The sequence below is a fragment of the Petromyzon marinus genome, chromosome 30 (genome assembly GCF_048934315.1).
Source record: "Petromyzon marinus isolate PM22_M1 ecotype Great Lakes invasive population chromosome 30, UKy_Petmar_22M1.pri1.0, whole genome shotgun sequence".
Lineage (NCBI taxonomy): Eukaryota > Metazoa > Chordata > Hyperoartia > Petromyzontiformes > Petromyzontidae > Petromyzon > Petromyzon marinus.
The window spans coordinates 1,257,914-1,279,484 of record NC_133696.1 but is presented as its reverse complement, the minus strand read 5'-3'; the positions used below and the strand labels follow the sequence as shown (position 1 = coordinate 1,279,484).

Sequence of the window (21,571 nt, the reverse complement as noted above, 5' to 3'; positions counted from 1 at the left end):
GCGTAAATATATAAATGTGTCGTTAAAACCCGCCACCACCCGACACAGCCAACTAATGAAGCTAGTTGCAATTACTGGCGAAACGTCGTACTCAGATTGTAAATGTTGTGGCTTGGCTCTCCAGCACACAACCGGAGTGCTGTACTAGTGACGAATTGGCACGTTCTGTTTACGTGACAACCCTTATTAGTTAGTGGTGGCAGGTTTACCGACACATTTATATATTTACGCGATCTAACCCCAAAAAAACTCCTCTATTATGGATGATATTGGTCGCGAAAGCCTACTACGTGTTTGACCACAACAATTTAATTTACGAATCTCAATTCTTCCTATTTGTTGTTGACTCATTGTTCTTTTTCGGCGAGTCCGACGGTTTCACCACCGCCCACCCCCCTCCCTCCCTCCGGCAAATGTTTGTCGGAGCGTTTTCGTTGTTTGGCGAAGACGCCCGGTGAGACGACGAGACACGATGGTCGTAATCCCTCGACTAAGTCCACCGGCCCGGGCCGCTATTCACAAGCGATAGACTCCGGCCGTGCTGGGCGGGAGCATCGCCTCCGGGGCTGACGCACTCCCGTCCTTGGCTGAACTCGCCGCTAAGGTAGTAGCAGCAGCAGCAGAAGAAGAAGTGTGAGAAGTAACGATACCAATGCACGCAACAACATTGATCTTAGGAGTGAGCCAGAGAGGGAGAGAGGTGCGTGGCTGGGTGGGCGTGAAGGTGGCTGGAGGTGCCTGCGGCTGCGTTGTTGTTGACGAGGCAGCGTATGCAACATTTCCTGAAATGTTGTTTTTATCACGCAAACCAGCCGTGGGGACCTCGCCTTAGCATACATATACACACACACTACGTTTTTACTATATATACACGTGCTCGCTGTCCTATTGGGAGACTGCAGCAAGCCATGGAACAGAGCCCTGAATGGGACTCTTTACGACGGCCGCCACTCTCCACTGGGACCGATTCGTTGGCCGTGGGCGAGCCTAATTCCGAGCCCCGGCTGAAAGGGGCCTTTCACGGGCACGCAGGCTTAGCCGTAGATTAGTCCATGTCATTTGAGATGTAAACAGAAGGGATTATGTTAATGCCATCGACGACAGCCAGGGGTCCGGCGAGAAATGATGAGGATCCTGGGCCGTTCCATTGTGAGTCCGAGGCTCCCCTCCCCTCCTCCGCTGATTAGGTGATAATTAGCACTGCCGAGGAGCGTCGCTCTCCTCCCAGAAAGCTCCACACTTCTCCCCACCTTAAGCAACAGCGCAGAGAGGACTGCGAGTGAACGCGTCCTCCGGGGGGGGGGGGGCGAGCACGGAGGTGGCTGGAAGCAGGTTTTGGTCGGTTGGAGGTGGTGGTTTTCTTCTCTTTCTTGGCACTGGAGGTGGTGGAGTTGCTGGTGGTGGTGAAGGTGGCGTCACCCCCATAATTAGCCGTCGTGAAAAAGTGTTGTTTTTATCTACGCGCGAGATGGATGGAGTTTTGTGGCCTTTGTGTGTGCACGCGCGCAATATTTGCGGACGGGGTTGGAGCGTAGCGCAGCTCGCCCAGCCGACTGCTCGGGGTCGTGCCGGCCGGCGAGCGGCTGTCGGGGTTGGGAAATCATCAACGCGCTCCGGACGCTTGCCAGCGTCGAGCTTGATTGTACGGCTCCGATTTGCCGCACCTCCGATTGGCACGGTTGGCTACGTACGGTGCGAAAGAAGTTCAGCATGCATACATACATACAGCTCTTGAAGGCCTCCCTTACACTTTGTCGGACATGGCCGTTGTTTGTTTGGCCGTTGTTTGGCCGTTTGTTTGTCCATACTTCACCACTTTTGTTGTTAGCCCATACTTTACCACTTTGATTAGTGCCGGCTGGTTAAGTTGGGTGTCCCGTAACGTATCCAAATAAGATTCCCCACTGATGTTCACCCCGACCGAGATTTGTGTACTCAGGTATTCGGGGTCACAGCAGTGCACTCACCACTGAACCGTCTTCCGTATTTGTTTCACACACATACGGTGACACACGTGCGGCTACAAACGTACGTGTGATGCGAGCCAAACGCACAGACGTATACGTTCATTCAATTTAAAGTCATTATTTAATGCCCTTTGTCAATCCACTGCTGGATGAAGGCTTAGCCTTCCATCGCTCCAGACGATGGGGCTCTTCTGACCCCACTGGTCAGCTGGTGAAGGGGGGGGGGCGAGCTCCAGCCCAGACATCGCTCGCCGCTGATGTCAGCCGTGGCCGGGAATTGAACTTAGGTCACTGGGTTCAGTGCACTAACCACCGTGCCGCTGCTCTTCCCTACAGAAGCGTCTTCAAACGAAATTGATTCCATTGCTGGGGAAGGAAACGATATTTTTTTCCCGTGTGCCGCATTCAAGGTTGCACCGAGAGGTTGTTTACTACTCTGAAAATGAATTTGCTTCTGACAACAGAATAGAGTTCTGCCAAAGGCTGCCGCAGATCTCTCTTTGTCTGGGTGGTTGATTAACATCAGCTGGGTACAGACACCTTGCAGGCTGACACACTAACCTCTGGAGGGGAAATTGGCTTAAAACAACCAACTTTCTCATTACCGCAGGCATTATTTACTCCGGTCCCGTCAGCTCCCCTAAGGGTACAGCTTTGCATGTTTACCAATCAACAACAGCACTCGATGCAGATCAAGCTAATTCACATATCGATTGTTGCCTGGGCTACAGGGGGATAAAGAAGTTTGACAGTTTTGGAAAGATTCGTGATTTTGACCAAGAGTTACGTAGCTGATTAGGCCTTACCTGGTAAAATAAAAAAATGGTATAGCATAGTGTTTTCGACGTGCGCGTGAAATGTGCGTTGTGGGGAGCGGGAGTGTCGTGGTTAGCGCGCTGCGCTAAGAACCTGGCAACCCGAGTTCGATTCCCGCTCACGGCCATCATCGGTTAAGATTATCTGAACTGGTCCCGGGCTTTCCCCAGATGGACTCAGCCTCAAATGAGTACCTGGTGTGGTGTGTAGTAAACGTCGTCACTGGGGAGACAAAGGCAGCCGGGCGTGGTGCTGGCCACCCTCCGCATCGTGTGCTGTGCCGACCTCCATAGGTGCTGCTCGCTAACAGCACTTGCCCCAACAGTCTGTTCAGGCTGTAAAGGAGGATCTTTGTGTTTTTCTTATAGTAGACTATGACTTGTACTTTGTGATAGTATATACATACAACTCTTAAATGTATCATTGTTGCCGTGCGCTGTCAACAGTAAACGCTTGAAATGCATCATATAAAAAAAAATCAATTTAAACGAACTTTTGTACGTGAATAAAAATGGTGACAAGTGACCTTGCAGGTGACTCAATTCGGATCACACATCGCAAACATTGCCCCCTGCTATGAGAACGTTGTCTGGAGGCAGGACCCACCTGGCAGGAGAGTCACGAGACTCAATGACGCTTTCCTGGGTAAACAAGCATCGTGCCTGATGATGAACGCTTGTGTTGCGCCCGAAACGTCGTGATTTATTTTATTTTATACCTTCTACGTGCCTTTACCGAAAGAACCAAAGAGGAAGCATCGTAACGGTGATAATAAACTAAACTAGAAACTTTTATTTTACCAGGTAAGATACGCTGAGCTGTATAGCTCCTTTTCAGAAGCAACCTGGCCACAAATAATAGCTCAGCGAAGTGGCTTATCACGTACAAATGTATAGCAGCCAAATACTGTTAAACGCGTGATGTTAATTCTAAACCATAACGACGACGTGATTGATGCTCTGTCCACTATTTGCGTTTTGTGTCGTGCAGGTATTGCTTCCCATTTGGACGACCAGAGGGGGCACTCAAGGCCACGCTTTCTCTTCTCGAGCGGGTAAAGTCCAAACTCGCAGCCCTAGCAAGGCGGCCAGCAGATGGCGATACAGCACAGGATTCTTGAATATATCTGTGCGGAGCTTTGAGTGTTCCCTCCCCCCCACCCCCCCTCGTATGCATTGGTTTTCACCAAGCACTCCAGCTTCCTCCCGCACGCCAAACATCCGTAGGATTGGCCAAACGTTCCAAGCGCGTGACCCTCTTGAATCAGAGTCTTGAGACTTTCCTGGTAAGTAAATATGATCATGGCCGCCACTCACAGGAATAACGGCGGAATGGAACCCGCCCGAGAGGGGTTCGTCCACCGAGCAGATGAAGCGACGAAGTCGACTCGTTCGCGCGTGGATCAATCCAGCGCAGGAACCGTGAGAGGCGGCGACAGTTCGAGGAACTGGCACCCTCATCCAGCAGCGGGTTGATCGTGCGTGCTCGCGCTGTTGACGATGACGCGCGTAATGCCCTGCAGGTGCTCATGAAGGACATCGTGACGCCCGTGCCGGCCGAGGAGGTCAGAGCTGTAATCCAGGTGTGTCTGGAAAAGGCAGCGCTCATCAACTACACCCGCCTCTCCGAGTACGCCAAGATCGAAGGTAAGGCCTGATCCTCCTTCACCTTTCCAGGTGCCACCTCCACGCAGCTCAGTCCTCTTCCCCACAAATGTTTGTGCTAAATATTTTGTTGTTGTTCTGGATTTGTTGTCCACTGGCCTCCTGGTTTTCTTCAAGGTTGTCATCTGGTTGCAATGTTTCCAGAGTTTGCTGCCGCTGGAAGATGACTGCATCTGAACGTTGTTGGTCATGTGTGGTGTGTGCGGGCGATTCATTTTTTGGAAAACGTTGCTGCTGCTCCTGCTGCTGCTGCAGTGTGTCGTGTTGCTAACACGTCTGCATCAGTGACGAATGTCTAAAATGACCGTTGTGAATAATCACGGAACCTTTCACGTGGCCTGCTGATTGTCTCGCGAATGTCTGTTAGGTTACGTCATTTGATGTCATACAATTAATGAAGATCCCGGCATATGCGTGTGTGCGTGTCGTTTTTTTGGCGTAAAAATTGATACCAGCAAATGCAACGTGTGTGCTTGTTGGGTGCAATACTCGGCCTGGGGAAACATCTCGGGGAGATGCGTGGCACACTGTTCATATGCAACGGCAGGCGCATGGGTTTGAACCTAACGGCGCTGTTCGTAAAAAAAAAATCTCATCAAATCAAATCTGGAATATCTGAGCCAGTTTGATGACAACACCTGGCACACATATACCTGAAAGCACTGCGCGTGTGTTGCCAGAGATACGGAGAGAGAGAGAGTCTACAGAGTGGGGACTTTAATCTTTTCGCCATTTCCTTGGAACGGTGTGAATTCTGATTTGTTGATCTTGCCCAAAGGCATGTAAGCAGAAATCGCAAAGTGTCTTCAGACTGTAAACACCAGCTGTGCCACAGATGGAGAATTATTCACAAACATTTCCTTTAACCCCTTCACACGAATAAACAAAGTAGCAATAATCGCTGTGTGAGCGACGATGATTTGAGATGGGCCGCGCTTGCGTTTGCACTGCCTGTTACGTTTATTTAAGATTTAAGATGTCCCGCTTATTGTGTTACTTTTCAGTTTTGCTTTTGTTAAAATTATTATGTCTTGTACGCCTTTACAATCCTTGTGTTTGTACACCTTTTTTTTCTCTTGATGCATTCACACGGGCTTTAAGGTCCGATTACTTCTGTACAGCGTTTACACGTATATTATTATTTCACTATTTTTCTATCTACGTGACTTTACCGAAAGACCCGAAGAGTAAACAGGCAACATGTGTGCATGCGGTGTTCATCTAACAGACGTGCACAGCTGGTAAACTCGGGTCAAGGAGAGGGGTGAGGCATTTCCCTGATGTTTATAAAGCACGTTTCAGTTACCAAGTTACATGACGCGTTTTGTCAGTGTATCATATTTTCAATTAATTTCCGTGGCTTTGAGTCAGGCTCAATTAAAATATTTCGTTAAGGTTAACATCGGCCCTTTAGTTTAACGTACCAGTTTATAAGTAGCTTACGGCTAAAACAACTTTCGCATAAGCTAAGCAATATACAGGACGGGTATGTTTCTTGGATACATTTCTATCTTATTAATTTTAATGTGGAATCCAAAGGTATGTGAGCAGGTGTAGTGATGAGCAATACTCCAATGCCATTCTGGTGACCTGGGGCTCAATTCCTGTGCATCCGCACGAGTGGTATTTTATACGCATATTGTAAACGCGAAGCGGGACATCGGCCTCCTTTTAAGTCGACTCGGCCTTAAATGAGTAGCTGGTGCAATGTGTCAACACCGACGCTCGGGCGATGCAGGTTGCCGGGAAACGGCGGTGCTGCTGTCGCCAAATCTCGAAGTGTCGGCCTGAGTCAGCACTCGCTAACATCACTCGCTCTCACTGTCTACCGGTGGATCATTGCGGCGTGTGCGTGCGTGTGTGTGCGCGTGTTTTTTCCCCCATTCGCGTATATATTCACTTGTGACGTTCCACGAGGTTCACCCAGCCTCGCACGAGCGCTGCGGTTATGTCACGGCCGCTCAGCGGCGACAACGGCTGCTGCTGATGTTTGTTGTTGTTGTTATGTAAGTTTGTTGTTGTTATGTAAGTTTGTTGTTGTTATGTAAGTTTGTTGTTGTTATGTAAGTTTGTTGTTGTTACGTAAGTTTGCTTAACCTCGTCTCCCAGCTCTCCTTTCCAGGCAGAGCCCTCGCGTGATGGCAGATTACGGAAGTTGCCCGCGCTCACATTCCCTAGGTTCACGCGACCAACTTGCATTGATCGAGATGCAAAAGGCCGGTGCATGAAGTCGCAGTGCGTCGCTTTCAAAACGGCTGCTTATCCAATAACAGATATGTCGTGGTCGGCGCACGCACCCGCTGTAAGCAGCAGGGACATAACAAACAAAAAGAATCCAGGTGCCGCTTCTCACATTCCGATCGCCAGCTCTGTGGCGCGTGCTGTGCACCGTGACGGCACAGGTCTTCGCAGCCATGCCGTGAAGCTTTCCTGTGCGAGGTTGGGTTGTCCCGCGTGTTGTTCCGTACGACGTCCGACGTTTCGCCCCCCCCCCCCGATCCCCCCTTCCCCCGGCACGTGTGGTGTTGTCGGGCGCCACGTCCAATCAGACACGCGCTTGGAACTGAAAACCAAATGGGAGAGCGATGTAAGCCGTCGATTTGAATGAATCTGATCCGACCTCAAGAGTCGCGTGAATCTAGACTATGTGAGCCAAATCGTTGCCCCCCGCTGCCACCGCCACCCCTGCCCCCCAGAGTTTGACTTTGACACGGCCACATGACCGATGGCTTCGGGGGGGGGGGGGGGGTGTAACGCTGAAGAGTGAGTCGCGAGTGCAGATTTCCGATGCTGACACTGATGACGATCACAATGGCGAACACGACATTGTGACCCGATGCTCATTTTGTCTTTCATTCGCCACTCAGGGCTCCAGTTTAATTTGAAGCAATTGTGGAGTTTTTTTTTCGTCTTCTCTTATTAGCCTTTTTTTATATAGTGTATCTTTTTTTTATACATGTGTGTGTATATTTAACCTTACGTTTTTTATTTGTGCTCAAAGTAAAAATGCATTCACATTGTCGCTGTACTGGAACGCGTTCGACGGCCACTGCCCCGTCGGCTTTTTCCGATTGCGCTGCCGGTCAGGCCTTGGACTCTGTCTCACGGGGAAGGGTTTCCTCCTGGATTCGTACGGCCTCCTTGCGTTAGGTCACCAGGTTAGTGGGACTACGAAGTTAGAGTTACCATCATTATCACCTTTGTTTGTCAGCATGTAAAACTATAAAAAAAAACTGTCAACTTTTTATTTTACCAGGTAAGGCCCGACCTGGCCACAAATGATAGCTCAACGAAGTGGCTCATTATCACGTGGAAATTTATAGCAGCAGCCAAATACTCTAAACGCACGTGCTGTTGATTCTAAATGTGCCCATAGAGAGAACATGCAAACTCCAAATATACAGCAGCAGGCATCGTCAGGGTCGGGATCGAAATGACGACCTCCTGTATACCAGGCGAGGTAGTTAACATCTCGCCCCTGTTGGGACAACGTGACTTAGACACGTATAAAATCGTATTTGGACTGGATTATAGTGAGTAAAGGTGTGTAGCGTGCCATCCATTGCCACTCAGAAACCACAGTCATGTTCATGCAGAGCTTACACAAAGTTTATTTTTTTTATTTTTTGGGTTGTGTATAATTAAATACCTCGTAAAGTATTATCTTAACCAAGCCACTTTGTTCCACTTAAATTTATTTTTCACATATGTGCGCATCTATATATATATGCATACACATATACACAGCAGTATTTGCCCATGAAATTTAAGGATATATTTGTCCCGTCCTCTATAAATAACCTAAACATGAACGTTTCACGTGCGCACACACGCATGTATGCTCACATGCACGTGTAGACATGCGTACGCTCGCACAGACAGCGTGTGTATTTTGCTCAGCCGAGATGCTCGTACCAGCTGAGCCGGCTATTTGCGAGCGGCCACACGGGGTTTTGTGTAAGGGCGAAACACGTGTGAACCTTCTACGCGTTCACATTTGCCAATATTCCGCTTTGGTTTCCGAGGCAGTGCGTCCCCCGCTTGGCTGTCACCGCCTCTCTCTCCCCGTTTGGTTGTGAAGTGCCTCACGGTACACGGCACCGGTTCTTTTCTCTTCGTACATTCACCCACCCTACCCACCCACCGCCAGCGATTGTGTTTCCGTTCGTTCTTTTTACCGTCTCATGGTCCGGTCATCAACATCGGCTGCAGAAATTCAAGCGCGTTCCTCCAATGATCCCTGAAACCCAGTTTTTGGAAACCTGACCCCCCTCACCTCCCTCACCCCTCCCCAAAAAAAACTTGACTTTTATGCCCGTCCCCACTGAACCTTGAATTTTAACCCCCTCCTGACCTTTCAACCTTGACCCCTTGACCCTCACGCTGCACTGAACCATGCCCGTGTGACCCTCGAATGTTCCCCTCCCTGCCCTCACCTTGTTTCCGCCGCCCCCCCCCCTTCTCGGCTTGTAACCTTTGACCTGAGCTTTCTTGCATGCCGCCCTTTGTTGTAATCCTCCTTTTTTTGTAGGGAAAAAGAGGGAAATGTATGAACACCCAGTCTTCTGCTTGGCCTCCCAAGTGGTGAATTTAACCATTCGTGAGTACTAACATACTCTTCCCTCTCAGTGTCTGCAAACAAACGCAGTGCGGGCCTCCGTCAGGCGTTTCGGTTTGACCTTTGAGTTCCTTCCTTATTTTCCGTGCTTGGGTTAAATGCGAGCCGGGGGCATTGGGCAGGTAGCGGAGAGTAGCGCGGGATTTTTTTGTTGTTGTTGTTGTCGCCGCGTGCACCGCATATCAAGGGGGGCAGCCAAAAGGGGCGCCTGTAAAGCAAGAGGCGGAGTTGATGGCGACGGTGGTGACGGGTGGGCGAGGATTTGGAGCAGGCTACACACCTCGCTGGGGTTAACAACTTCCACGGAGTCAATCTGCAGGTGATAATCCGGCGCTAAAATCTCCGGCAGTCGCGATCCGGAAATGCTAAAAAACAAACGCACGACGTTTCCTCCAGGAGCGGTGCGTTCACGGGTGATTCATCCTAATCGGGAATCGCATTAAAATAACAGTAATCCCGTCGTACGTTCATTCTCGATTTTTTATTACACGTAGGCAAGGTGTTGATGCATATAGAGTCATTTTTAGATATCTTTCTCAGCGTATAATTACATAGTTGTAATGACAAATGCTAAAGATTCGCTTTTTTGTTGTTGCTACTTGTGACTCAAAATCTTGCTCTGCATCCATAAAAAAACATTCTAATTGGTCAGTTGTTCCCAAAACTTAAATTCAAGACTCAAGATATTTTATTAGAATTTTTTATATAAAAGTTGTAATACCCAATAACGAGAATTTGTTGGATGTAAAAATTCACCTGACATTTTGGCAATTGTTTAAAAAAGAATAGTTGATTTGGATGCTTGATTAAAAAAAAAAACTAAACATTTTAGTCCTTCCTATAGCACTGTACAGAATGACAATATGCTTCAACGAACTTAACAAGCTTCATCAGGAGAGCAGGTTCAGTAAAGGGTTTTCAAGTTGGCAATACAAATGTAACAGTTTTGACCGAGAGGCCTAATTCAGCTGTAACAGGCCAAGGCTGGATTTCTGGGTTAACTGAATACATCTTCCTAAGCAGCCATTTTTATTTTCCACAACTTCCCTCTAAATAGAATTGTCTCCACCACCTCCCACCTCTACCAGCTCCCTCGCCTTTCCCCTTTGAGTGTCTGCGACGGCAGCGAGAGTCACGATCAGCGCGGAACCTACCCTCCCACTTCTCCCGTTACTTTCCCTTCCGCGCCTGTCCCCAGACCTTGCTTTCTGCCCTCACCAAGTTAAAATCCTGCACCGGGTCCCCTTGCCGCCTTCTCTCTCCAACCAACCCGGTCGACCTCCGTCTCTCTCCATTTTTTTTGTGCATGGGTCTAGAGAGACTACGTTCCTTGCAGGTTGCGTGCGCACTTGATATTTCGGAACGCCTTCCCACTGGTCGATTGTGCATGCTGCATATTGGGCGAGTGCACCGATGTCGCTTACTCTGGTGTCTGCGCGTGTGTGCGTTTGTGCGTGCTTGAGCTTTTGCGTGTTGCGCGTGCTACCTGCTGGGTTCACAGTTGTAAATATTTTAGGCGAGTGGCCATTAGACAATGAACAGACCGTGTGTGCATCGGTCAGAACAGGAGTAGCGGAATCCACGTGTGCACATTGTCATAAGCCAACGATTTTTAGTCTGCCAATCGTTAATGGTTGCGCTTACGTCCGACATGGCAGGCACCCGTGGCATCCACAGGTGAGTGCGTGAGTGAAATGTCACAGTCAAAGTCAAAATAAGTAGCTGACGAGCAAGCAAGAGAGGGGACGAGCAAGCGAGGCAGCATCCCTGCTGAGCGATCTCAGCTATTGGAATGTGTTTGGTGCACAAGAAAAGACATAGCACCACTCCTCAGGCAATACTTAACTACATACTAACTCAGGTAAACCATCAGCTCATTTTCTTGGTTCTTTCGGTAAAGTCACGTAGAAGGGAAACAATAAAATAATAAAAATATAAAACATTAGCATTTATTTTTATTATTTTATTGTTTCCCTTCTACGTGACTTTTCCGAAAGAACCAAGAATATGAATCCCTGCAGTCACGAAAGCTTTAAATCAAAATTCATCAGCTCATTGTGAATCCACTGCTAGATAACTAAACTAAAACTACACTCTTTATTTTACCAGGTAAGGCCCACTGAGCTATATACCTCTTTTTCAGAAGCGACTTGGCCACAAATGATAGCTCAACGAAGTGGCTTATCACGTCGAAATTCATAGCAGCCAAATACTCTAAAACGCATGATGTTGATTCTAAATGTGGGGGGAAAAAACTGGAGGACCCGGAGGAAAATCTACGCGACCCAAAGTAGAACATGTAAACTCCGGATATACAGCAGCAGGCGCAAGGGTCGGGATCGAACCCACGACCACCTGCATACCTGGCAAGGTAGTTAACATCTCGCCACCGAGGCTGTTGTATAAACATCGCACACTATGTTGGTCATTTGATATCCTCTTATGTAATCTCGGGGTTTCTCCTGCTACTAATTCAAGTTTCCTTCCATGGAAATTGCCATATATCCTCTTTGCAGGATTTGAATGAAAAAGAGCCTTCTAATTTGGTGACTTTTTATGGATAAATAAATTGTTTTCCACTCATTACAGCAGTGAAGAGTTGCACATTTAAAAAAATTTATACTTTTAGAAGTGTTAATATTTACACTTGTATCGTAGCATAGCGAGAGAGTGCGACAGATTGGAAGGCCTTCATCCAGCAGCGGAGTGACCATGGCCGATGAGTAATCATCGTGAATAACACGTGAAAAAGCGATAATAAAGCCGTCATCCGATGCACGTCTGTAATCTCGGCAAGGTTTTCACGGGAGAAGATAATGGTTTTATTCGCCGCAGCAAAGCAAACCAAGTCTTTGTGGCCACACTCGCGAAGCCCTCGTGACGGTAATTCTGAAAGTGACATCGGGAAGATTTACACTCGGATTGTCGACGTGTGAAAGCGTGGAATGCTTCACCAACCAAAAGGGTGCTAATCTGCTGGGATATTGCCCCGAAATCGCTTTCAATCCACCACAAAAATACACCGGAGCATTATTTTCGCGCATTTGTAAATGGATGCATACGGCCAAATTTTGCTTAATGTTCTGCAAAAAGTCGCTGGTATTTCAGCTGACACGTGATGTACACGACATTGTTCCAGCGACGTGAATTGTGGTTCCGCCATGGTGAGACGCAACAATGTCGATATTTCGCTGTTCTATGTAGGCAATTATAAATGTTGCTTAGATACGGGGGGTGCGCGAGTGCACGCAGTGTAAGCCGCAGGTGTTTCTCATCTACGCTGCTTATACTCGGCCGGTTTGCCCGTTCGGCAAACGTCGTCGGTGGCAGTCGAGCAGTAGTGTCGTCATCGACCGTCGCCCGGTGTCGGTTGCGCTCCGAAGGCATCGCTTCCCCGTCTCCACAATTATCCGCTCGCCTACCTAAGTGGCGCCATCGCTGCCGTAGCTTTGCCGGCGACTGCATCCTGTTCCCACTGACCCCCGAACTCTGTGTCTTTGTCCGCATTTTTTTTTCGTCCTGTCCTGTCCACAGTTTGTCGTCACTGGGGACGAAACATCGTCGCGACACTTTGTCCGCTGCGTTGGAACATGAATGCATTTTTACTTTGTCGGTCGTCCATGCGTTTGAATCTTTTGCTCCAGTTCCTGACGGAGCAGGTCAGCCGTGTTTGTCGCGATCTCCTTCTTTCTCGCTTTATCTTCTTTTGTTTCCCGTTCTCTTCTTTTTGTTGTTGTTGTCGCTGTGATGATCTGTTGAGAAAGGGAAGCCACTCTGTGCTTTCGTGTCCTTGTGTGTTTGTGCGTGCGTGGGCCTGTCTGTCTTGTCTGTTTGTTGCAGAGTTTGCCGCCCACATCCTCCCATTCCGTGCGCTAAGCGTTTAACGAGCCATTTCAGATCCAAGCAGTCGTCCCGGTGCCGTTTGCAACTCTTAAAAGGGCAAAAAAACCCAAACAAAACAAAGCACAGAAACTCCAAAAGGAAGCCATGAACATTGAAATGTGATTTCTCCCCTGTCCCAAAAGCTGCCTTTATTTCCGTGGTGTCGTTCGTGCTGCGCCGATACCGTGCGTGGTTGCGTACCGGATTGACCATGCGCATGCGTGCTTCCTTGGTGTCACGGCGATGGTGTTTGTGCCGTGACTTTGTGCCGCTAACGTTGTTGTTGTTGTTGTGCTTTCTGTGTCTCTCGCAATGCATGGGCACAGCCAACTCCTAACTAACGGGGGCTTCTTCTTACGCGTGGATTACATTTTTCTGATGATGTTTTGTTTTTGTTCTTCTTTGGAGTGTGCCGTGCCGTGAATTAACACCGTCTTTGTGTGTATCGCTTTCCTTTCCTTCTCTGCCTCCTCCTCCTCCTCCTTTTCTTCCTCCTCTTCCTCCTCCATAATTAATTCAACAAAATGACAAAAAAAACCCAAACCAAAAAAAAGCCACTCCGAAGGATTCAGGTGAACGGCATCTCAGGCGCTTAAACGCCTGCGATGTTTTCGCGATTGAAACGAGCGCGCTCAGCCGGTCACCCGCACGGGAAACTCGCCGATTGGGCACATGCCGCTGTCATCCACAGACCCCCCCCCCCCCCCCCCATACGTAGTGCCGGCTATCGGGCGAAGTTTTTGGGACAAACGCTTAAACGTTTCGGCCGGGCGAATGTACGCCGCCAATTGTTTTTCCTCGTTCGGTGTTACGTAGGTGAGAGACACAGCCCCTGAAATGTCTCGCTCACGCTCACTGCTGGCGGAGGGGCCTCCACTAGGGGGGCGCTCCGGAGAGAGCCTCGCCCGCAGAGGGTATTTGGTCGACGGTTCCACACCGGCCCAGGTGTGCTGTCGAAGAGCGGATGGAGTACCCACATTTAACAACCCACCACAACTCTTTGGTTCTATTCGGTAAAGTCACGTAGGTAAAAAATAAAATAACAAAAATCACGACGTTTCGGCCACAACACAAGCAACAGACAAACAGCAAATTATCGAAAGTTTATACACAGCTCTTGCAAAGTTTCCACGATCGTCGACTCGACGTCCACGTGTCTCGCTGCTCAAAGCCGGGTCGGGCGGCAGCTGCGTACTTTAACGGTGCAGCGACGGCAGTGGAAAATCCTCATTCCCGTGGCAGGGGGAGCCACTTGGCCGATAAGACACAGCGCTACCAAGGTGCGCTATGCCTCCGACCAAATAGCCGTGACTCCTCGATGTCGCCGTATCGCGGACGATGAACAGGCTGAGCTTCTTCAGTACTTGGATCGGGGGACTGATTGGCGATACTGCTCCAGCTGTGTGTTTGGCTGAGGCTGCAAAGTGACCAGGATGTGGCGGTACATCATTCGATGTTTTGCTAATCCATCCGTGCAAGGCCGTTGAGTGATGTCCCTCTCACACACGTGGTGACTTATCTCCGGGTGCTCCCCTCTCCGCCCCACACGCAACCAAACGCCCTTGAAAGGAATTTGGCCAAACATCTCAGTGCGGGACTGTCCTGCAAATTGGTGCTGAGCCGAAGCGAGGCTTCGTTATCATAACATAACTTGCATAAATTCATCCTGACATAATGTTTTTTCTGCAGACATTGGCACAACAGTTTCTGTAGATGTCCATCCTGTAATAATTTCACGAATTTGAGTTTTTTTGAGACGTATCACTGGCCTCTGGTATTTGTGACTGAGCAGATGTTAGCAGAGCTACACACGTGCTTCTAATTAAGCGGCAGTGAAAGTAATATAAATTAAGCGGTTTGTCTCATAAACTTGCATCAATGGTCTTTCTAACGTCTCATCGGCATTATCTGTGTTAACTTTTTAAAATGTTCCAAATTCTAACGTTCCAAGGCCTTGTTAGCGCGACAAATTGAACAATCTACGTTTAAAGTGCGTGTCCATGCGTCGACTGGCACAGTGCCATAATCCTGTGTTTACTTGAATCGATGGACGTGAAAATGGACAAAAGACCACTGCTACCGCCCCTATCCACAGCACAACTCATCCCCGCACGCAAGATGCCACCGGCTCTCTCGCAATCGACACAGCAGTGCTGCACCAACACGCGCTCCATGGCTTTTGCATCGATGGCACCGCTATCACGAGCGCGCTCAAAACACTGGGGGCCTCACAGTTGCTGCCTCACTTGCCGATCGTAGGGGTCTCTCACGATTTATTAATGTAGAGCCATTCCGCGCATGAAGTGCTTACCCAGTCCTTTATGAACCGCTTGCAATATTGACGCTTTCACGCGTTAGGCTGTTGCAGTACAAGCAGCCCCCCGGCTGGTAATGGTTTTTTAATGTATGGAATGGAGCATACCAGCCCGTGGGTTTATGTTTTGTGATATTTTCAACCGTCGAGGTCACGTGATGGGACGTGAGGTCCTGTGCACCACGTAACTGCATGCACCCTAGTAATGCATCCCAGTTGTAGAATGACAAGCCTTGTGTGGTCATTACCGGTCAGGAGATGAACTCCTGAATGTATACGTTGAAATACAAGTTAAGTGTTTAACAATTGGTCTCTTTTATTTATTGGGTATCGTACACTTTACATTTATCGTCCGGTAAAACGTCGCTGTCTTCACGCTATCTTGCTGTCTTGTCGATTGTGCTTCGCCCAAGTAAGATATTTCTTTCGTGCTATAGCCAGTTTTAACCATCGATTTCAAATAATTTCATGTCCTTGTTTACGTTCCATGGTTGGTTTTATGAGTTCATCGAACATTGCATTATTTAGATGTTTATTCTACATTTTCATCTGGCTGTTTTCTGTTGTTTCACTCTGCGCATGTGTGCATGCCCACACATATTCGTTACACATGCGTGCGCGTGTGTCTCTGTGTCTGTGTGTGTCTGTGTGTGTCTCTGTGTGTTTCTGTGTGTCTTTGTGTGTTTGTGTGTCTCTGTGTGTCTCTGTGTGTCTGTGTGTGTCTCTGTGTGTCTCTGTGTGTCTCTGTGTGTCTAACCCCTTTCTGTGCACCGCCACGTGCAGTGGCCCGCCGACGCGCTGCTCACAAAGCCCCCACGCACCCCTACAGACAGAATAGAGCCTCCATCCAGAAGATTCCTCTGCCCAAAAACATGCAAAGTACTGAGCACCTATCACGATACTCTCCTCCACAGTGAGGCCACGCTGACACGAGAACCAGGCTGGGTGGATCCAGAGTAAAGTTAATCGTAACAATCATAATAATAATGATAATACTCAAATCAGAATCCTAACGCACTTCTCAACAGCCATCGATATTGACATTGGCGCCGAATGTCAGCTTTGGTTTGAGCGAAGCATCAAAGCCAGAGGCTGGTGGGGGCTGGGCCCCGCTCGTGAAAACATTTTTAAAAGAAAAAACGAAACTGACCTGCTCATAAAAAATTATAAACCGCGTACAAATCCCTTCCCCTGCTCGTCCAACGCCTTGTTCCCACCACCCCTGGGCTTTTGTGCCCCACGTCTCCACTGCCCCCACTCTTTACCTACCGACCCGGCACTGATCAAGGACACGGTGCCTGACTTGAGAGGGGTTCCGATCGGCTTCATGGCAGAGTCAGGCTTCCCCCCCCCCCCCGATCCCTCCTTTGGATGTAATCGAGGGGGGCGCAGAGTGGTGGTGATCGTGGTGGTGATCGTTGTCTTCGGCAGCACGCGGAAGCGACGACACCAGATGTGCAAACAAACGAGCAAAAACACATTTGATGAATCGATGAGTTTGGTTTACAAATTTCTCGCGGACGTACATATCGTTCAAGTTGTTAAATTAATTGTTTGCCGTGCCTAACAACTGGCTGATTATTTAGTTGTATTTTAACTTTGAAAGCCAATGCTGTTCATCCCAGCTTTGTTCTTAAGCAGGCAGCGTGTCTGTGTGGCCCTGGCTAATAAGCGTAATGAGTCCGTATTTAATTGCCTGAGCTTAGAAGGAATGCTTCTTTTAGATTCTGCCCATCCCTTCTCCTGTAAAGCATGCCCCTGCTGAGTAATAGTGACTTTAGAGCCCTAGGCTAATTGCGTAATAAATATACAGGAATGGCCGGTGGGGCTCTAAGCCTCTTGAGGCTTAATAACTTAATAGCATTGCAGGGTAGATGTTACCAGTGAGAAAATTTACAATCAATATTATTGAAATTTTTAAACACCGAGTAGAGACCTGTTAACAACTATCACGATGTACGGAATTTTACGAGCGTACAGCTGAGACGCATGTCATATTTGTCAACGGGCGTTTCCCAAGCCGCGCGCGGCCCAAGCGCGGCTCATCCGAGGTCGGACCGCGCGTCTGGGCATTCCCCCTCTCGAGCCTTCCCCGCGGACGCCTGCGGGCGCCTCCACCTCACCAGCTGGAGCTGCCCCGCAGGTCGCTCGCGGCCAGCGCCCGAGAGGCGCGGAATGCCCTCGACGCGGAGGGCCCAAGCGGGGATCCCGCGCCGGGGGATTCGCCTACTGTGTGTTATGTAAAGACGATGCTGAGTACTACTACGCTCGGTTGAGCACGTGAACGCACGTGCATTGCTGTAACAGCTCAGAACTATACTCCACACTAATTTCTCAAACCGAAACCTCCAGGCCACGGAGTTGAGATTTCACATGGCGCATGCGGCCTTGACTTGCGTAATGCTCACTCGGCCTCGTCAGCCGCCTTCGGAGCCACAGATAAGACGTCGGTGGACGACGGTAAATCCTCGTCCCCGACTGCGAGGAATTGCCGAGGAATGATCGTAGTCGTTGCCTGTGAGGGCTTAGATCAGTTTCAGGCTGCAGGCTCTCCTTTAGTTGCCTTTGTCTCCCGAAAAGCAAAAGAGCGCGTCGATGATGTCCCCGCTCAAATGAGCATCGAGGCATCTGTGCTCGACCTGCTTACTTGCAGCCCTGAGCCAGTGGTGAAAATTCCACATTCAAACCGCTGTTGGCTTCCCTGCAAAGCGGTGGCTTCTCAACCTCCGGATTGTTCTGCCGCTGAGCCCTCCTCGCCGGTTGTCTCTGAACCCCCCCCGCTACCCCCCGTCTTCTCGTGGTGCCCCCCATCTCTTGCTGTCCCATCACAATATCAACAAACATCTTCCCCAGTGTGTGCTGTCTGTCCTTCCATCGGAATGAACGTCGCGTTCATTCGCTTTACGTTTTTTTCACAATTTCACGTCGCGTGTTTTTTTCTGCGATGGCGTAAGCACGGGGAGCCACAAAACACCTCGAGGAGACGCTCGTGAAGCAAAGAGGTTTATCGCGATCTGCCGAACACGCGTGAAAGAATAATTACAATACCCGCGGTGTGCACTAACGAACGCGTGGCGAAACGGCGTCCGATCGCTGACAGCGTTTGAGAAATGCGTCGCGAAGCGGGGGGCTTTACCTGCCGAACGCTTCGATGGGCTTTCTTCTCTCGAAACTCAGCGCAATTCTTCATTTTGCACGCGTCTTGAAAAATCCCAAGCATGACCGGAGGAGTCGCCTCTTTATCTTGCATGAATTGTTCCCGCAAACGTGTTTATTGTTCGTTCGTTCCCCCATTACCTTTCGCCCACCTAATGCGGAGATCGCGTGCAGTTGCCGGCTCGTTGTGTTCATGGGGGAATAGATTTCTCGCTTGCGAAGGAGCAACGATGACATTTCTGCTTACGTTTCGCAGTTTGTATTCCTTACTAACCGTTGTACCTCTGCCCTCTCCCCTACTCGACAACAAACAACAACATCTGCAACATCGACAACAACAACAACAACACGCAGAAAACATAGGGCAACTCGTGACTCCTGCGAAGAAACTGGAGGATGTCATTCACCTCGCCGAGTTGGTGATTGACGTCCTGCAGCAGAACGAGGAGCACCATGCTGAGGTGACGCTCTCCTCGTGCTCGCCTCCCGCCAGCCCTTCAGTTCCCTATTCACATTTTCTAGATCTGCTGCATGGGAGACCACAAAGTGGCATTTGATGAGTAAGCTGCAGCCAGAGCGAGGGGTGCACGGGGTGGGGTGTGCGGGGAGCAGAAAAATGTTTCTGATCGCCGGCCCGCACAGACCAGGCTAAAATTAGGCAGTAGATCCCCCCAGTGAGCTCGGACTCGCGCTAAGTCAGTGTTCTTTATTGTGTCACTTTAACTCAGTGTTCTTCATTGTGTCACTAAGTCAGTGTTCTTCATTGTGTCACTCTAACTCAGTGTTCTTCATTGTGTCACTAAGTCAGTGTTCTTCATTGTGTCACTCTAAGTCAGTGTTCTTCATTGTGTCACTAAGTCAGTGTTCTTCATTGTGTCACACTAAGTCAGTGTTCTTTATTGTGTCACTCTAAGTCAGTGTTCTTCATTGTGTCACTAATTCAGTGTTCTTCATTGTGTCACTAATTTAGTGTTCTTCATTGTGTCACTAAGTCAGTGTTCTTCATTGCATCCCTCTAAGTCAGTGTTCTTCATTGTGTCACTCTAAGTCAGTGTTCTTCATTGTGTCACTCTAAGTCAGTGTTCTTCATTGTGTCATTAAGTCAGTGTTCTTCATTGTGTCAGTAAGTCAGTGTTCTTCATTGTGTCACTCTAAGTCAGTGTTCTTCATTGTGCCACTCTAAGTCAGTGTTCTTCATTGTGTCACTAAGTTAGTGTTCTTCATTGTGTCACTCTAAGTCAGTGTTCTTCATTGTGTCACTAAGTCAGTGTTCTTCATTGTGTCACTCTAAGTCAGTGTTCTTCATAGTGTCACTCTAAATCAGGGTTCTTCATTGTGTCACTAAGTCAGTGTTCTTCATTGTGTCACTCTAAGTCAGTGTTCTTCATTGCGTCACTCTAAGTCAGTGTTCTTCATTGTGTCACTCTAAGTCAGTGTTCTTCATTGTGTCACTAAGTCAGTGTTCTTCATTGTGTCACTCTAAGTCAGTGTTCTTCATTGTGTCACTAAGTCAGTGTTCTTCATTGTGTCACACTAAGTCAGTGTTCTTTATTGTGTCACTCTAAGTCAGTGTTCTTCATTGTGTCACTAATTCAGTGTTCTTCATTGTGTCACTAATTTCGTGTTCTTCATTGTGTCACTAAGTCAGTGTTCTTCATTGCATCACTCTAAGTCAGTGTTCTTCATTGTGTCACTCTAAGTCAGTGTTCTTCATTGTGTCACTCTAAGTCAGTGTTCTTCATTGTGTCATTAAGTCAGTGTTCTTCATTGTGTCAGTAAGTCAGTGTTCTTCATTGTGTCACTCTAAGTCAGTGTTCTTCATTGTGCCACTCTAAGTCAGTGTTCTTCATTGTGTCACTAAGTTAGTGTTCTTCATTGTGTCACTCTAAGTCAGTGTTCTTCATTGTGTCACTAAGTCAGTGTTCTTCATTGTGTCACTCTAAGTCAGTGTTCTTCATAGTGTCACTCTAAATCAGGGTTCTTCATTGTGTCACTAAGTCAGTGTTCTTCATTGTGTCACTCTAAGTCAGTGTTCTTCATTGCGTCACTCTAAGTCAGTGTTCTTCATTGTGTCACTCTAAGTCAGTGTTCTTCATTGTGTCACTAAGTCAGTGTTCTTCATTGTGTCACTAAGTCAGTGTTCTTCATTGTGTCACTAAGTCAGTGTTCTTCATTGCGTCACTCTAAGTCAGTGTTCTTCATTGTGTCACTCTAAGTCAGTGTTCTTCATTGTGTCACTAAGTCAGTGTTCTTCATTGTGTCACTAAGTCAGTGTTCTTCATTGTGTCACTAAGTCAGTGTTCTTCATTGTGTCACTCTAAGTCAGTGTTCTTCATTGTGTCACTCTAAGTCAGCGTTCTTCATTGTGTCACTCTAAGTCAGTGTTCTTCATTGTGTCACTCTAAGTCAGTGTTCTTCATTGTGTCACTCTAAATCAGGGTTCTTCATTGTGTCACTAAGTCAGTGTTCTTCATTGTGTCACTCTAAGTCAGTGTTCTTCATTGTGTCACTCTAAGTCAGTGTTCTTCATTGTGTCACTCTAAGTCAGTGTTCTTCATTGTGTCACTAAGTCAGTGTTCTTCATTGTGTCACTAAGTCAGTGTTCTTCATTGTGTCACTAAGTCAGTGTTCTTCATTGTGTCACTCTAAGTCAGTGTTCTTCATTGTGTCACTTTAAGTCAGTGTTCTTTATTGTGTCACTAAATCAGTGTTCTTCATTGTGCCACTAAGTCAGTGTTCTTCATTGTGTCACTCTAAGTCAGTGTTCTTCATTGTGGCACTCTAAGTCAGTGTTCTTCATTGTGTCACTAAGTCAGTGTTCTTCATTGTGTCACACTAAGTCAGTGCTCTTTATTGTGTCACTCTAAGTCAGTGTTCTTCATTGTGTCACTAATTCAGTGTTCTTCATTGTGTCACTAATTTAGTGTTCTTCATTGTGTCACTAAGTCAGTGTTCTTCATTGCGTCACTCTAAGTCAGTGTTCTTCATTGTGTCACTCTAAGTCAGTGTTCTTCATTGTGTCACTCTAAGTCAGTGTTCTTCATTGTGTCATTAAGTCAGTGTTCTTCATTGTGTCAGTAAGTCAGTGTTCTTCATTGTGTTACTCTAAGTCAGTGTTCTTCATTGTGCCACTCTAAGTCAGTGTTCTTCATTG

General features: G+C 48.0%; 1 protein-coding gene across 19 annotated transcripts in view; it reads left to right on the top strand.

Moving 5' to 3' along the window:
• LOC116947431 (calcium-dependent secretion activator 1) overlaps positions 1-21,571 on the top strand; it is a 428,622-nt gene that overhangs the window by 333,695 nt on the left and 73,356 nt on the right. For 8 of the 19 annotated variants that reach the window (XM_032963139.2, XM_076070599.1, XM_032963146.2 and 5 more), the window contains 5 exons: positions 3,774-3,837; positions 4,306-4,429; positions 8,979-9,047; positions 13,502-13,519; positions 18,772-18,878. In XM_032963139.2, the coding sequence (XP_032819030.1) occupies positions 3,774-3,837; positions 4,306-4,429; positions 8,979-9,047; positions 13,502-13,519; positions 18,772-18,878 (382 nt within the window). The remainder of the gene's footprint in view (positions 1-3,773; positions 3,838-4,305; positions 4,430-8,978; positions 9,048-13,501; positions 13,520-18,771; positions 18,879-21,571) is intronic. The other 11 variants (XM_032963159.2, XM_076070602.1, XM_032963157.2 and 8 more) reach the window with 3 other exon arrangements.